This window comes from Grampus griseus (genome assembly GCF_964374135.1).
Source record: "Grampus griseus genome assembly, chromosome: 4".
Classification (NCBI taxonomy): domain Eukaryota; kingdom Metazoa; phylum Chordata; class Mammalia; order Artiodactyla; family Delphinidae; genus Grampus; species Grampus griseus.
Genome location: NC_138997.1, coordinates 1,274,740 through 1,292,615, shown reverse-complemented (window position 1 = coordinate 1,292,615; position 17,876 = coordinate 1,274,740). Strand labels below are relative to the sequence as shown.

Below are 17,876 nucleotides of genomic sequence, written 5' to 3'. Positions count from 1 at the left end.
TCATATTTTGGGTTCCACATGTGAGTGATGTCATGTGGTATTTGTCTTTCTCTTTCTGAGTGACTTCGCTCAGTATGATAATCTCTGCATTTAGGTTAGATTCACACATTCTCTTGTGTTGCTGGGCAGTCATTCTACACCTTCTCTGTCCGCCCTCCGTCCCACTCTCCACGACTCCACTGGTCAATATCTTCTTTTAAAACCTTGAGCATCTTTTCCTCTTTCCTCGCTCTCAGAAGATGCTTCTGCTTCCTGCTTCCCAAGGAGAACACCAGCGATCACGAGCTCTCAGCCTGCTCTTTACCCACCTGGCCCTCCTTCCTGCAGCCTTGGGGGAACCTCGGGGAGCCCGTGCCTGCCTGACCCCTCCCTCTTATCTGCATCTACTCGGGGGGCTCCAGCACCCCCCTCTCTCTCTTGCACCATCTTAATTTTTTTTTTTTTTTTTTTTTTTGCGGTACGCGGGCCTTTCACTGTTGTGGCCTCTCCCATTGCGGAGCACAGGCTCCGGACGCGCAGGCTCAGTGGCCATGGCTCACGGGCCCAGCCGCTCCACGGTATGTGGGATCTTCCCGGACCGGGACATGAACCCGTGTCCCCTGCATCGGCAGGCGGACTCTCAACCACTGCGCCACCAGGGAAGCCCCATCTTAATGATTTTGACCTTTTATTGGCCCACGTCCCTCAGCATACGAGTAGGCTGTTATTTCTCCTATATTAAGAGGAAGTCCTCCGGATTGCATGTCCCCATCCCACTACCAATCCTGTCGTCGGCTCTGCGGTCAGCAGCGCCTCTCAACTGTCCTTTGTGTTTGCTGTCTCTGTTTTTATTCCCTCCTCAACTCACCCTCCTCAAGCTTTTCACCCCCTCCCTCTACCAAAATCACACCTGAAACATCTCCAAAGAGTGCACGCAGTCGTCCCTCAGGGTCCAGGGCGATTTCTTCCAGGACCCCCTCGGGGACCAAAATCCGAGGATGCTGGAGTGCCCCATGTACAGTGCTGTCATACAGGCATTGCTAAATCGAGTGTCCGATTCTCTGATCAGACCTGTCATCGGTGTTGGATGCAGCTGATCCTTTATCTTTTCCCGCTGAACACTTTTTCTCCTGCTTTCTAGATCGTCACACCCGTTCCAGTTTCCTCCTAACTCAGTTCCCTGTACTGCTTCCCCCTTCCTCCTTGGACATGGAATTATGGGAGTATCCCTAGGGTCATGGCCCTTTTTTAATCAGGACCTCTCTAGCCAGGCTTGGAAGCCATGATACTTACCTCTTCCTCACCAAAACTCACTCATTCGGCAAGCTCAGCCCATCGCATGGCTTTTCATACAATCCAGAAGCCATTGGCTCTGAAATTTATACATCCAGCCCCTGTGTCTCAGCTAAAACCCTTTTTTGAACATCCACATGCCTCCTCAATGTTTCCATTTGGATTTTATTGGCATTACCTGCGAAGTGCCTTCCTGAAGTCTGCTTTCAGCACAGCAGTGGATATGACCCTTTTCAAACATAGTCAAATAATAACACGCCTTTGCTTGAAACTCTCCAACTAGGGCTGCCCAGATTAGCGAATAAAAATAATTGAATGAGTGTGTGTATTATCCTAATTGCATAATTAAGATGCTGTTAATTGTGGTTGTATCCACTTTTTATAGAGTATAAGTGTTAGCTTTTACTAACACTTTTACATGTTTTGGGCCCTCAGTCCTCTCTCTGAAATCAGCTGAAACCATGAGGATTTTTAGGGAGCAGGGTAGGGGTGAGGGGTGTGAAGATGGTTCCGGAGCACAGGATGCTTAGGGCAAAGGTCGGCAGAGCAGAGTTGCAGGGTAAGGACAAGACAAAGAAAACAATGTGGGAGGATATCTATGCATTTACCTTGAACTTTAATAAACTCAACTGTGACTTAGCTGCTTCTGAGTAGTCTAGAAATTCTAGTGCAGAAATCTACTGGTTGTTTTAGTAACCCCGTTAGTTGACTCTGGTTGGAAGAGTTTTACCTTCTGTATACCTGTGACTGTTGCACTCTTTAGAATCACACTGTCAACCCCTCTCACTTACAGACAAAGCTGTCCGGTAACCCCCTTCCTTCAATGCTCCTGCTTCCGTTCAGGAAGATACATGCATCCAGGAGGTGCCCTTCTTATCAGGGTGATGACCGGGGAGTCTGCTTTTTTTTAAGGATTCCTTTTATTTCTTTCTTTCTTTGGCTGCGTCGGATCGTAGTTGCGGCATGGGGGATCTTTCACTGCAGCACGGGCCTCTGCATTGCGGCGTGCGGACTGCGGAATGTGCGAGCTCAGTAGTTGCAGCGCACAAGCTTTGTTGCCCCGCGGCATGTGGGATCTTAGTTCCCTGATAAAGGATCGAACCCGCATCCCCTGCATTGGAAGGCGGATGCTTAACCACTGGATCACCAGGGAAGTCCCCAGAGAGTCCACTTTCAGATATTTATTAATCTTAAATTAGGGAACAACGAAGGCGATCTCAGGCTGCCTGTTCTCTCTCAGCTTATGTGTGATGTCAATTGTTGTTTGCTTTATAGTTTAGCTCACAGGGGCAATCTTATCCGTACGCTGTTAGAGCTCATTTCTACAGTGTTGTACGTGCACTGAAAAGTATTGGCAGTATGACGGACCGTTGTTCATACCTACAGTATAATCCCATTTTTAACAATCTTCCTTTGGTGAACATTTAAGTTTTTTATTTCATTTTAATTTTACTCTTCCCTCATCATATTGCTACAAAAAATGTCCTTGGATTATACCTCTATTTCCTTAGGATAAATTTCTGAATATAAACTTATAAGATCTTAGAAAATACCATCAAGTTGTCTTTCAGAGATGCTGTGACATTTTACTCTGTCTCCCTGTGGTTTATGGGAAGGATGTCCTTGCCCTCTCTCCACCTGCAGTGGATGTGAATTCTTCTGTCTTCAAGTTGCCTTTCGTCCTTAGGCCTCTTGTATTCTGATTGGAAATACAGACAGATTTCTCCCCTTATTCTATGAGGCCTTCTTCTAGTCAACCTGCCCGTAAATCCACTGCTCTTTCTTCTCCGTCTTTCTCACTGTCCAGCTGAACCCAGTTCCCACTCCTGCACTGATGCTCCTTTCCCGGGAAGGCCCTCTTTCTTCCTCACCTCCTTCAGTGAAAGGTCAGTAAGTCCAAGGACACAGAAGGCCACCTATTTAGTGACTACAGTGGCCTGTTAGCATCCCTCTCCTTGGCCTTCCATCACCTTAATGTTGCCCATCTCACTTGTCAGATCTCTCTTCTCTCGCTGCAGGACCACTGGTGCCTCAGGCCCCCTTCAGCCCCTTTGGCTCCTGTGTTCTGGGAACCAGTGCCAGCCCCCCTGCCTCAGCATCGCAGCTTCGTGCTGGGAAATCCCGATTTCCTCCCCTTGATAGTCTCATTTTTCTTGCGCTCTTACTCCATGGCTGTAACCAACATATACCTGTGAATGACTGTCAGTTTCCATCGATGGCCAGTCCTGCATATGTGATGTCAGGGAGGGGTGGCCACCACTCCTCCCCGTCAAGTGCCCCAAGCTGAACGTTTTCTTTCTTCCATCCTTACCTGTTTTGTGTACCTGGATAGGTATGTCATGGGCAGCCACTCTCTGAAGCTGGAAGTACTTGAGGTCATGCAGGACCCTTGCCCCCCTTTCCCTCCACTCCATCAGCTATCAGATGCAACCACAGTCAAGTGCTTTGACACCCTTCTTTCCCTTCCTCACGGTGGGTATCAGTTCATAGCATATACTCTTTCTTCAGCATTCCGTTGATGTATTTCTGCCAGACCCTAAAAGCCATTAGGGATCAACATTATCCAGGAGAGGGACTTCCCTGGGGGCACAGTGGTTAAGAATCTGCCTGCCAATGCAGGGGACATGGGTTTGAGCCCAGGTCTAGGAGGATTCCACATGCCGCGGAGCAACTAAGCCCGTTTACCACAACTACTGAGCCTACTCTCTAGAGCCCGCGAGCCACAACTACTGAAGCTGTGAGCCACAACTACTGAAGCCCGTGCACCACAACTACTGAGCCTGCGCTCTAGAGCCCGCGAGCCACAACTACTGAGCCCGTGCGCCACAACTACTGAGTCAACGAGCCACAACTACTGAGCCTGCACTCTAGAGCCCGCGAGCCACAACTACTGAGCCTGCGTGCCACAACTACTGAAGCCCGCATGCCTAGAGCCTGTGCTCCACAAGAGAAGCCACCGCAATGATAAGCCAGCACAACACAACGAAGAGTAGCCCCCGTTCGCCACAACTAGAGAAAGCCCGCACACAGCAACAAAGACCCAATGCAGCCAAAAATAAATAAATAAATGAGTTAATTAATGAAAATAAAACCAAAATATTATCCAGGAGACATGAGGCTTGTCCTCTGCCCTGAAGGAGTTGTGCAATAGTTTCAAGTCAGCGTGGTGCTAGAGACATGGGATCAGAGAAGGGCAGGTAGCCCCGCGTTAGTGGATGGAGAGAGAAGTCTTGCTGGTGACAGCCTCCTGGATGAGCTGAGTCTTCATGGAGGAGCAGTGGGGAGCCAGGTGCAGAAGGGAACAAGGCAGTTCCCATCGCGGGGAAGCAGCACGGGCAGGGCTTCAAGCCGGAAGCCCTGTTTATGGTTCCACCAGAGTCTACATGCCCTTTCCCCGAATCTAGGGCACCTCCTCACGTAGGAAGACCAAGAAAAAAGCCGTGATCGCATCCCACCTTTCTTACAATCTCTCTCACTCTCCTGCTGCTTGTGGAGCTTGGCACACACAGAGGCGTCCTGATCAGACCTCGGTCTGTCTCTCCACCCACCACCACCTGCTCTCCCACCCGACGGCAGTGCCTCTGCTGCCCTTCCTCTTCCTTTTAACCCATCACCTTTCTGTTTCCCAGTTCAGGTTCTTTGTAAATATCCAAAGTGTTCTTCTCGTCTGAGTGCTTTCTTGTTCTCTGAGCTCTAGGTTAACTTTATCTCTTCTTTGTAGTCTCCCCTGATTTTTTCGGGCAGTCAGTTGCTCTCCTGGCACTTAGTTTTTAAACGCTGTTGCGGTCCTTACGCACGGATGTAGGTTTGCCCATCAGAAGCTCAGTGGCTGTTCGTCTTCATCACTTCCTGCAAGCACCTGAGTCGTACAGTCCAGTTTGCAGAATGATGTTACTTTCTTGTGTCCCTATTTTCAAAGCCATGACTTGCTTATATCAACAGAAGGAAAAGACATCTCAGGTGTACTTGGGGATGATGGTAGCAACATTTCACAATTTTTTTCTTTATTTCACGTTGTGTGATTTCTTTTTGACCTGCCCAGAATGCTGACCACGTGACACAATTTCATTTTAGTGCAGTGGCCAGCGCTAAAGAACATGATGAAAGAACATATAACTGCTTATACTTTTATTTTTTGGAGATGTTGGGATGTGTGGACAGTCACTGAAGACTTCGTAGCGTAATAGGAATGTCACGGAGCGATTACAATTGTGAAAGACAATGACTTCACGCTCGATAAAATAATTGTTCTTAACACTGCATGCTGACTAGTTACTTTATAGAAGTTTGTGTTAATACAATGCCATACACTGTAGTTAAGATACAGTTACACAGTGTGCCTGACTAGTGAAATCCTGCGCTTCTGGTGGGGTTTCTATTTGTCTCATTTCATATAAAGACTTTTTAGGCAAGAAATATGAATTCAGAAAACTGAAAACTAGAGATGTTAGTTACGAACATTATTATGCGTTTGGTTTTTTTTTAAGTTTCTCAGCACAGAGTTTTTCATGGCCACGAACATACCTAGACGTGCCTTTACTGAACTTGTTGTTCCAAAATGCCCGTTTCACTCCCCAGTATAGCTACTGAATATAAATCTGTTTTAGGAGAGAAAGAAGTTTGAACAAGGGTTTTCCCTGTGGTGCAGGGCAAGCCATGTCAGTGTTACAAGAATGTTGGGTGAGGTATCAATGAACATGGACTAAATAGCTAATGTCACGCCATACACACAAAACAACATAAATCAGGAACTAAATTTTATAATTATTGATTTATTGATTGGTTGACTGATTGATTTTTGGCTGCGCTGGGTCTTCGTTGCTGTGCACGGGCTTTCCCTAGTTGCGGTGAGCGGGGGCTGCTCTTCATTGCGGTGCGTGGGCTTCTTACTGCGGTGGCTTCTCTTGTTGCGGAGCATGGGCTCTAGGTGCGCGGGCTTCAGTAGTTGTGGCACGTGGGCTCAGTAGTTGTGGCGCACGGCCCTTGTTGTTCTGCGGCATGTGAGATCTTCCCGGACCAGAGCTCGAACCGGTGTCCGCTGCATTGGCAGGTGGATTCTTAACCACTGAGCCACCAGGGAAGTCCCCAGGAACTAAACTTTTAAAGATAATTGTTTATCTTGAGTAAAACTGACATAGTGGGGACGATGAAATGTACAGTTAAAAATGTGTGTGATAAAAAAAAAAAATGTGTGTGATAATTCCTAAGTCTGTACAAGGCTTGACTGTTTATTAAAATGTTTAGTGATACTGTTTTACTTAATTCTTAAAACTTCTCTGAGGCAGGTAGTATCATCCCTGCTTGAAACATTGATCCCTAGAGAAACACATAAATGAAGTGTTCATTTGTAACTTACGCAAATGGTCCATTTTATTTGGCCGGTGGGTGTGGCTCCCCTACTTTGAAGAAGAGACCATCTTTTCCATCATCTGCTCTCTGCAGGAGGCCTGGGGAGTGCCTTCCACCCGACAGAAGGAAGGATGCCAGGGGAGGGGAGGGGAGGGGCAGATTTCAGGAGGCGTAAGGAGTGTACAGAGGTTTATGGAATCTGTACAAAGCTCTCCCGTCGGGCGCCACTGTGAGTCATCTATAGCATCTTTCAAACAAGGCTGTTTTGTAAAAGTATAATGTTTAAAAGCTGATATATATTTCTGGGAAAGTAAAACTTAAAAATTAGTATTTTTACTGTACCCTACGGACCATCTGACATAGAATTGTGTAAATTCAGTCAACAAAGGGAAAGGCGAAAGAAAACAGGGAGGCCAGCTAGAAGGCTGTTGCAGGTGGTGGCTTGGGTGATAGGATGGTAGCAGTGGAAGTGGTGAAAAGCGCTCAGGTCCTCTTTGGGGTGTCCCAAGACCAAGTTCAGTGTTGGCAGCAATGTCCCAGCACCAGCTGGGGGAACCACCTTCTGCTCAACTCAGAGCCCTCAGGTTAAGAGCTCAGTCCTACAAGACTGCTTCCCTCCTGGCCTCAGAGACCAGGCACAAGCCCCGGCTGTTACCTGGGCTTCTGACCCACCAGCTACACATGGGATGTTCCAACAATCCCCTCCGATTCCGGCTGGCAGTCATGAATACAGGTTGCTACCGGTGCTCTGACCCACGGCCCCCTCCTCAGATTCCATTAACTTGCTGGAATGGCTCAGAGAACTCAGAGAAGTATTTTACTTACTAGATTATCAGTTTATTATAAAAGGATATCACTCAGAGCAGGCAGATGGGTGCACAGGGCGGGATATGGGGAAAGGGCTCCAGGCTTCTGTGCCCCATCCAGGCATGACTCTCCCCAAATCTCCACGTGTTCACCAACCCAAGCTCTCTGAACCCATCCTTTTGGGTTTTCATGGAGGCTTCATTACATAGGCTTAATTGGTCAAATCATTGGCCGTTGGCATTAGATTCACCCACCTGGTCCTCTTGCCTCCTTGACGGGGCATGGGGGGGGGAATATGGGGGCAGGAGGGGTGACCAGAGATTCGAAAGTTCAAACTCCTCTCACCTGATTGGTTCTCCTGGCAACCAGCCTCCATCCTTAGGTGCGGCCAAGAGTCACCTCCTTAACACCACAAAAGACACGCTTATTGCTCTCATCACTTCGGCAATTCCAAGGGTTTTAGGAGCTCTGAAGAAACAGGATGAAGACCAAATCCATATTTCTTACCATAAGTCAGATGATCACAGATTCTAACCCTAGTCTGATGGTAGAGCCGAGATAAGGTGGGGTGCGGGGTGAAGACACAGGAGAGAAGCAAAGAACAGCTCCACACGATGGGGTCCATTTACTGAGGAAGCACAGGGTAAGGTTACAGAGAGGGGGATGGTGGCAGCGTGTAAGTTGGAGGGAGGTCACTAAAGGAAGGAACGCGGACAGAAGATAGATGGGGTCCAAGCATGGACAGCCTGGAGGTGGGGTGGACCCAGCAAGCACAGCTAAGGAGAAGCATCTGTCCAAGTGGGAAGCAAGTCTGCAGAGCCTGGTGTCGGCTTGGAGACAGAAAATGGACTGTTAGATTCAGCCCTGAGGGGTGGGGCGTCATCGGGGACCTTCATGCCTTACGCACACACTAATTATTTCCATTAGATTATCTCATTATTCCCCTCAAAGGAACTTTCTGAGGGATTTTTTTATTACTCCTCCCAGTTTCAGCTACTTGGTCACACTATATTGGCAAGCCATTTTAAAATAAATAACTTATACTATTGTTTCTTGCCCCAAATAAAGTCTTCCACCCACATAAAATCTGAATGAGGTTGAGGGTCTCATCTGACTATTAAGCCTACTGAACAGATAATTGAAAATATCAACCAATACAGGCGCCATTTCTCAGCTAGATCCCCACAAAGCATTCCGAACATTTCCCTTAATGGCTGTTAAGTGATGCATTGAATAAATACGGAGCCGCAAGAGAAATTTCTGTAAGAAAGAGCCTTAAGGATTACGGCTTGAGGCGCACATTAATTCTAGGGTTTCGGGGAAGACGTGTTTTTCTTCTAACAGTTCTTAGCTCACCTTCTCTTTCCTGTGAAGTGTCTTCCTGTCGGTCCCTTCTTGAGCACTGAATCAAAGCAAATCCGCAAGCGTTCAATATAACAAGATTGGGGAGAGGCGCGTAGTGCTTTGCCATCAAACGCTAGTAGCTGTCGTCTCAGCTTTTTAGGACCTGTCACGTTTTTTGATTCAGAGGAATCCTTTTAACAATCTCAGTAAGAAAGCACCCTTCATTTTGGCTTCGCTCGCAGATGCCATTGGGGAAGGAGTCCTCGGTGCTGTGTTATTTAGTTGTCCCATGGAATCCTAGCTTTCAGTCTGGGTCATTGCTGCTAATTCACAGTTTTACCTAGGAAGTGGAAAACTGTGTGTGTTGACTCTGATTCACCAGCCCACAGTCAGCTGTCCCGGGAAAGCGCTGGTTTCCAGGAGACCTCCCACCCTTTAACTGGGGTGACCTCAGACCAGGAACTTTAGGTGGAGAGGAGTTGGGGTAATGGTGTTGTAATTTGTGAGTCTAGTCAGACGGCAGTGGTTCTCAAGTTTCGCACTGAAAGGAACACTGGGCTGGTAACAGTCTCATCCACTAATTTAGTAAGAAACTGTGCTTATAACATAACCATTCTTCTTTTTTTTTTTTTTTGGGAATTTTTAACAAAGCTAGCCATCTCTTTTCCCATATTTGGGCCCAGACAGAACACAGCTGCTACTCAGAGTTTGCCTGAAACCCTGAAACTCCGGGAAGGTCAGCTTCAGGTTTGAGCCTTGACGTGACAGCTTTTAAGTGCTGGAGGGTAAACATAGTTCCCTTTTCAGCCTGGACGGTCGCTGGGATCAGCTGTGTAGACAAATCAAGGTTTATTCCATTGCCATGCTCTCTGAGTAAGCGCCGCTCAGTGTTAAGACACGACATGAATACACTTGGCCACTTTCCCCAGGATTTCTCACTTAAATGTATAATCTGCCTCACCCACACAGTATTAAAACATCTGTTCTGGAGTAGTAATGCAAGCATCTGATTTTCTCTGCTGGCTTTAAAATCATTTAAAAACATAACCCAGATAACTTTTGGGACAGAGTCAGATAAAAGCAGGGGGAAAGGAGGAAGAAGCGTGTTTAAATGAATTGTTCCAGAGCATTCTTGTGTCTTTACGGCACTGCCCGTCAGTCGTTCCTGGCAGAAATGTTTGTCTGCGGGCCCCGTCTGCTCCTTAAGCTCTTTAAAAGACAGCCCTATATTCAATATATCAGCTTGACATGGTGTAACGGAGACTGGAGACACCTTTCAAAGTGATGGAAAGCAAGGCTGCAAGGCTGAACTTCTCTTTTTTCTTCTCTCCCCACACCTGGATGATTACTTTGTTGTTCTTTTGTTTTTAATAACTGCAACAGTAAAACCTAATCGGCATTCCTAACCCTTGTGTTAGGTGTGAATGAAGTGAAGCCCCCTTATCAGTTTGAAATGTGCTTTATGCCTTGGCTGGGAAAGCTGCAGCGTAAGTGTCCGTAGGCCCTGTGCTGCTCAAGGTAAACATCGGTGTGTGTGTATTTGTCCAGGGAAGGTTCATCGTCAATGTCATATTTTTAAATTTGCACTCACCGCAGAAACACTAATAGGAAGACAAGCTGCGGTTTTCTCAAGCTGGGTATTTATCGTGGAATTATAAGCAGTTCGGATAGTACTATTCCAAATAGGAAGTCAGCTCTTCTTCTTCTTAAAAGGAAGATGATAATTAATGCATAAGGTATCTAAGTAGCCGTAAGAAAATACAAAACCACTAAGATGTTGATCTTTTAAATGAACCTGGAGAAGCCAACAGAGGAACTCACTTGCTGTCTTCAGCTTGTAACACTGATTCATCCTGGCCCTTACTTTGTCCAGACACATGGGCTGCCCATTATGTTTCAATAATAAAAGTAGAAATATGATTGTTTTTCAGTTATTCTTTCACATTAAGTTCCCTTTTTATGGTCCACACTCACCAGGATTTGTTTGATCCTTGCTGAGTTGCTTATGTGATTCGTAATAGCAAATTCTCAGTTTGGCTTTGTTTTGGCAAAGGGAAGAAGTCTCTTCTGTGAAACAAAATACTTGGTTTGTAAAGGTTAAGCTTCCCAAGGGCAAGAATTTTTGTCGGTTTTCTCACAGCACCCACATGATGGGCTCTTTAATAAATGTTTGTTAAATGACTTAATGGACACGGTATAATGTTAACCTTCGTTTGCTGCTCTGGTCGATACGAAGTTGGGAATTCCATGACGGCGTGCTTTAGTGTGCCAGGGCTGCTGTTACAACGTGCCACAGGCTGGGTGGCTCGCACAACAACATTCATTTTCTCACAGCTCTGGCGGCTGCACGTTGGAGATCAAGGTGTCGGCAGGATTGATTTCTTCTGAGGCCTCTCTCCTTGGCTTGTAGACGAACACCTTCCCCCTGTGTCTTCACGTGGTCTTTCCTCTGTGCGTATCTGTGTCCAAATTTCCTCTTTTTTCAAGGACCTCTTCTTGCAAATTTCTTCTTCTTACAAGCCCAGAACTGGGATCGCTGGATCAGATGGTAGCTCTAGTTTTCGTTTTTTGCTGACCTTCCATACTGTTTTCCATAGTGGCTAAACAAAGTTACCTTCCCACTAACGGTTCGTAAGGATTTTTGGGAAACGACACCAGAAGCACAGCAACCGAAGCAAAAAGGAAACAAGTAGGGCTTCATCAAACTAAAACAGCTTCTGCACATCAAAAGAAGCACTCAGCAGCATGAAAACGCAGCCCGTGACATGGGACAATGTATGCAAACCAAGTACTGGACAAGGGTTGATATCCAAAATGTATAAAGAACTCGTACAACTCGATAACCAACCAAACAAAACAAAAATCCGATTATAAAATGGGCAGAGGAACTTATCAGACATTTTTCCAAAGAAGGTGTACAAATGGCCAACAGTATATGAAAAGATGCTCAACGTCACTCATCACCAGGGAAACGCAGATCAAAACCACAGTGAGGTATCGCCTCACACCTGTTAGGATGGCCGTCAGCAAGAAGACAAGAGATAGCAGGTGCTGGCGAGGGTGCGGAGAAAACGGACCCTCTTGTAGCCCACCGTTACGTGGAATTCTTAAACGTAAAAGCTGGAAAGAATCTTAAAGGTCACTGGGTTTAAGCAGCCATGCTTCACAGAGGGGAAAACTGAGGCCCACATGGGTTACAGTATTTGCTGAAATTCCCTCTCCTGATGTAGTAGCTTCAGGGGTAAGTGCAGGCTCCCCGCCTCCTGATCAGGGCTCTTCTCTCGTGTCATGCTGCCACTCGGAATGACCCTCACCAAGGAATTAAAAAGACCTCACCTTGTATAGGATCATTACACACGGTTCTGACATCCTAGAAATGAACTAAAAAGACCTCATCTTGTATAGGATCGTTACACACGGTTCTGACATCCTAGAAATGAACTAAAAAGACCTCATCTTGTATAGGATCATTACACACGGTTCTGACATCCTAGAAATGAACTAAAAAGACCTCATCTTGTATAGGATCGTTACACACGGTTCTGACATCCTAGAAATGAACTAAAAAGACCTCATCTTGTATAGGATCGTTACACACGGTCCTGACATCCTAGAAATGAACTAAAAAGACCTCATCTTGTATAGGATCATTACACACGGTTCTGACATCCTAGAAATGAACTAAAAAGACCTCATCTTGTATAGGATCATTACACACGGTCCTGACATTCTAGAAATGGTTTGACAGGACAACTCATTGCATAGAGATTTCACAACTCTTTCCTCGTCTTTCAGGATCTGTCCTTACAAAGTCATATAGCCAAAAGGGTCTAGACTAGGATTAGATTATCCACCCAGGTTATTGCTGCTGCCGCACTGAAGAGCATAGCAGAAAAGCTTTTCTCTGGCTTACTGAAGTCGGGGTATTGATTTAGTTAGCTATGTACATTACAGGAGCCAAGAAACACTGCTTTTTGTTTCTGAACATTGGCTTCCACTAAATAACACAACCCATAGCTTAGTGATAAGCATCTATTTTCATGGCAACCGAGAGAGCTGGGGGGAGGGGAATAGGCAAATCCAATTCAATTCGAGGCCCTTAGCCCAATCGTAAGTACTTTTACACAGCAAAGATATTGGTAGAATTTTCTAGACACTAAATATGAGAGCAAAGCCTCTAGGCTTGTACCAGAAAGAGGAGTTCTTAGTTAGAGGAGAAATTAAAGTTTAAAAAAAGTAGAAGGTATTTTTCCCTCTAACTTTTTTTTTTTCCAATGCCCCCCTTTTCTCTGAAAACTCCCTTTAGACAACTTAGAAAAGCAGAACTTCAAAAGTGAACAACTTGATTGTTCCTTGAACCAGTGGGTGGGTGACAGTCATGAGGAAGCCCTTAAAAAAGAAAAGCACTGCTTCCTCTGTTCTGTCCCGGGATTGAATCTTTGAATCCAGAGGAAGTGAGTTAATTCTCCCCTCCTGTTTCTTTTGGGTGGGAACTGCCGTGTGTGCGCCTGTGTGTATGTGTGTATGGGGTTATCTTTTGAAAGCATTGTCTTAGTTTAAATATTTTAGTTTAAATATTTAAAAGTGTGGAGATTTATAACATCAACCAATTAACTGCATGCGGTAACATTTGCCAAGTTGTTTTTTCCCTTTGTCATTTGAGGGGATTGATATTCTGATACTTCACTGAACCCAAGATGGGCATATTCTGTTTGTCCAACATTACAGACTTACCGTGTTTTCTTTTTCTGTGTAACTACTTTAAACTTTATCTCAGAGGTCCTCATTTCAGTTGGAACTTTTCATTGTTCTTGAAGGAATGCTCTATACATTTCCAACAGACGTGGAAGCAAAATAAGCCAACCCCAGAGCATAAATAACAATTTTATATCATGCCTACAATATACATCTGCACTCTGACACTTTAAAGAATACTGTATACTTTTTGTGTAGGCTTTCTATACACTTACCCTCTGTGTGCAGATTGACACATTTGATTTGTTTTGTATCATCACAGTCATAACTCAGTTATCCTTTGAGTAATACTGACTCTTTTCACTTTACATAAACATACACATTTTGGCGTAGAGTTTAAAAATTTGCAAAACCGTTGCATCAAGTTTTTCACATTATAAGTTTAATCAATATGAACCAAATTGGCTAAATTAGTAATGAACACTTTTATTAGAGAATTGCTTATTTATATCCATACTGCACTTATCAGTCATAATAGTACTCTCTGTCAAAGCAATATTGCATTTCTTGGACAATTAAAAACATTCTGGTAGTAAAGAGGAACGTATTAAATGTGCTTTCTACTCTTAAAAGTTGGATAGAATAATGGAAAAAGATCTTAGTGCTAATATTTTAGCCAGAATCTTGACATTATTGAAAGTAGATCTTTAAAATAAGAATGAAATCAGTGTTGACCAAAGCTGCCACATTCACTTCTGCAGATTATCCTCTATAAACCCCACAACCACCATGGGCAGTGGGGCTCGGGACCCACAAAGCCATGAGTCCCAGCAGGGGCTGTGTCTGCCCCAGAGAACGGATGTCCTTTTTTTCTGAAAAGCAAGTACCCTCTGCTTTTCAAGCCATGTGTCCACAGGATAGCCTGGAGAGGGTCTTTTCCAGATTGACCCAGTTGAGGTGTTTGGGGAAGCAATGGCCCTGTTACTCGGGAAGGTTTCATGGATGGGTTGGGTTTCAAGAAAGGCTGTTAGAAATGGTAAAGATTTATTATGTGAATCACAAGATGGAGAGTTTTGCCCGGGGAGGGGGGGCAGCAACGTAAGCATGGGGAGAAGTGCAAGGTCAAGGTCAGAGGAATATGACATGTGCAGCAGCCAGTGAGGAGACTAGATTGATTGGGACAAAATGTGCCTGTCTTTGATGAGTGGAGGATTAGATGCGAAAGGTGAGCGAAGGTCAGGTGGTGAGGATTCTGAGTGCAGGGAAAGGAATTTGGATTTTATCTTCCAGATGAGAAATCGCTCTAGGCATTTGTCCAAATCCATCCCGTGATCAGCGATAACTTATTTTAGGTAGATTAACCCAGGGTTATGCAGCAAAGAATAAAAGGAATAAGAAAGAGTAAAGGCAGGGAGACGAGGTTAGAGACTGCTAAATATAGTCCATTGTTTTCAGGGTCTGCCCTGTATCTGAGTAATGACGATGAAAAGGAAGAGCTGATATGATAGTTTTTTTAATTATAGCAAATGTTATCATTTTTACCTGATATCTAGAAAGAATCCATACTTATTATAGAAAATGCTGAAAATATGGATAGATATAAGGAAGAAAATGGAAATCACCCATTCTCATTAAAACCATAGATGAACACTCCACATCTTAGGTGCTCTTGATTTTTCTTTGTTTTGTTTCAATGTATGTGTGTTGAAATCATGGTATAATAATGCTATGTTTACGTAGCTTGGATTTCTTGTCATTTACTACATATTAGGCATTTCTTTTTTAATAAAAAAATCCTAGAAGACCTAATTTTTTATTTTATTTTGTTTTATTTTTGCGGTACGCGGGCCTCTCACTGTTGTGGCCTCTCCCGTTGCGGAGCACAGGCTCTGGACGCGCAGGCTCAGCGGCCATGACTCACGGACCCAGCCGCTCCGCGGCATGTGGGATCTTCCCGGACCGGGGCACGAACCCGCGTGCCCTGCATCGGCAGGCCGACTCTCAACCACTGCGCCACCAGGGAAGCCCAAGACCTCATTTTTTTTATTGCAGTATAGTTGATTTACAGTGTTGTGTTAATTTCTGCTGTACAGCAAAGTGATTCAGTAATACATACATGTACATCTTCTTTTTTCAGATTATTTTCTATTATAGTTTAATACGGGGTATCGAATAGAATTCCCTGTGCTATACAGTAGGTCCTTGTTGGTTAATCTATTTTAGATCTAATATCCTGTATCTGTTAATCCCGAACTCCTAATTTATCCTCCCCCTCCAGCCCGCTTTCCACTTTGGTAATCATAAGTTTGTTCTCTATGTCTGTGAGTCTGTTTCTCTTTTGTAAATAAGTTCATTTGTGTCATATTTTAGATTGCACATATAAGTGATGTCATGTGGTATTCGTCTTTCTCTTTCTGACTGACTTCACTCACTATGACCATCTCTAGGTCCGTCCATGTTGCCGCAAATGGCATTATTTCCTTCTTGTTTATGGCTGAGTAATATTCCATCGTATATAGGTACCACGTCTTCTCTATTCGTTCATCTCTCGATGGACATTTAGGTTGCTCCACATCTTGCTAGAGGGCCTCGTTTTTCATGCCTGTCCCACTATTTCAGTTTATGACTGCAGGGTCATTAACTATTCCACTATTGTAAATTTAGATTGTGACCAACTTTTTGTTACTATAAACGTTACTGTAATAAACGTCAGTCAACATAAATGTTTTATTCCATACTATTCCCTTTTCTTCTTCTGCAGATAAACAAATAGATAAATTTCAAAAACTAAGTGGAGCATTTGTTCCTGTATTTATTTTGCCTGTTTTGATTTCAGTTCTAATCTACCACTCCCCACTTTTAGTCCACTTTAAAAATTGGGGAAGGGAGGAGTGTGTTTCTTAACGGGCTTTTCCTGAAATCATTACCTCCTTTTGGTGCTTGCCTTTTAAAATGGTGCACTTTAATCCATCGCTCTGTACATGAGCATTTAGGTGGTTTTCAGTTTTTCTCCTTTCACCACTGTGATGAATTGATATTCATGTGCACATATTTTCATGTGCACAAATAAAAGGCTGTAACCTCAAAAGTGAACTACAGGGACATGGGACATATCCATCTTCAACTTAGTATCCTGTGCACATCAGCTACATCAACTACAGTGATACCAATATATACTCACTTCTGCAGGCAGACCAGAAAAATTCCAATTTACCCACATCCTTGGCAATCCTTTCCTTTCAATGCTCGCCGATCTCCTGTAAGTGAAATAGTATCTCTTTTTTTGTATGTGAAATATCTCATTTTGGTTTGCATTTCTCTGATAACTAATGAATTTTTTAGCGTGTTTTCATATGTCTAGTGGCCATTCAAGCTTCTTGTCTGGAATTTGTCCATTTTCTATTGAGTTTGTTTTTTTCCGTGTACTCTGTCCTGTGACAGGTATATGGTTTGCCAAGGTGTTCTCCCAGTGTCTATATTTTAACTCTGTTTATTACAAAAAATTTAGGCAAATTTATCAAAGTTCTCTTTTATGGTTTGGGTGTTTTCTATCTTGATTAACAACTCCTTCTCCAACGTCAAAGGCTTTAGCTTTTCACTTATATATTTTTTTCTTATTCTTTTTGGGTTAATTACTTTACATTACATTTTTAATTCCTCTGACACACCTGGGAGTTCCCAGGTGATTTTCCAGAATGAGGAGGATAAAAAGTTGAAAACTTTGGTAAAAACTCTATTAAGGCTTCCGTTGTTAAGTCCATAACTGAACCATGGAGGCATCTTTGCCTACCATGGTTTGTGGTAACGCAAGTGAGTGTCTTGCCCATTGAAAATCTTTTCCCACAGAAACTCCGTCCAAGTTCATCTGCATGAAGTCTTGGCAAAGTAGTTTACTGCTCACTGGGGTTGAATACAGTTTCACTTCCAGGTGTTTTCGGCCTTAGTCTGCCTATCTAACCTCGTGCGTGAGTCCAGAAGGAACACGTCGTTTTTTTAAAAGCGGTTGCCGTCTGACACTGGATTCGTTTTACTTTCAGCAGTTGACGGAAACTGTGAGTCCTTCCGTGCTCCCCGCTGCAGCTTTGCCACTGGACCTGCTTAACAATGCTGTCACTGCGTTTAGCACCTTGGAAGACCTTATTCGGTATCTTGAACCAGATAGATGGCAGCTGGACTTAGAAGATCTCTACAGGCCCACATGGCAACTGCTGGGCAAGGCTTTTGTGTTTGGAAGAAAATCCAGAGGTAAGCTCTCTCTTCAGGTTAGCACCTCATTTAAGTTTCTTAGCAGCTAATGTTTCAGATTCTTCTGCCGTACCTTCTAATGAGGAGAGTTTAAAATTCTTCCCCGATGAAGTTTAAATAATCAACCTTCTTAACATTTGAGCATATTTACGTATTAAATAAGA

At 44.2% G+C, this 17,876-nt stretch overlaps 1 protein-coding gene across 1 annotated transcript in view; it reads left to right on the top strand.

The window, feature by feature from the left end:
- The window catches only part of PDGFC (platelet derived growth factor C), a gene marked incomplete at its 5' end in the record, with an annotated part of 218,619 nt that overhangs the window by 186,726 nt on the left and 14,017 nt on the right, over positions 1-17,876 (top strand). The window contains one exon of the mRNA XM_082653391.1: positions 17,505-17,712. Coding sequence (XP_082509517.1) covers positions 17,505-17,712 — 208 coding nt within the window. The remainder of the gene's footprint in view (positions 1-17,504; positions 17,713-17,876) is intronic.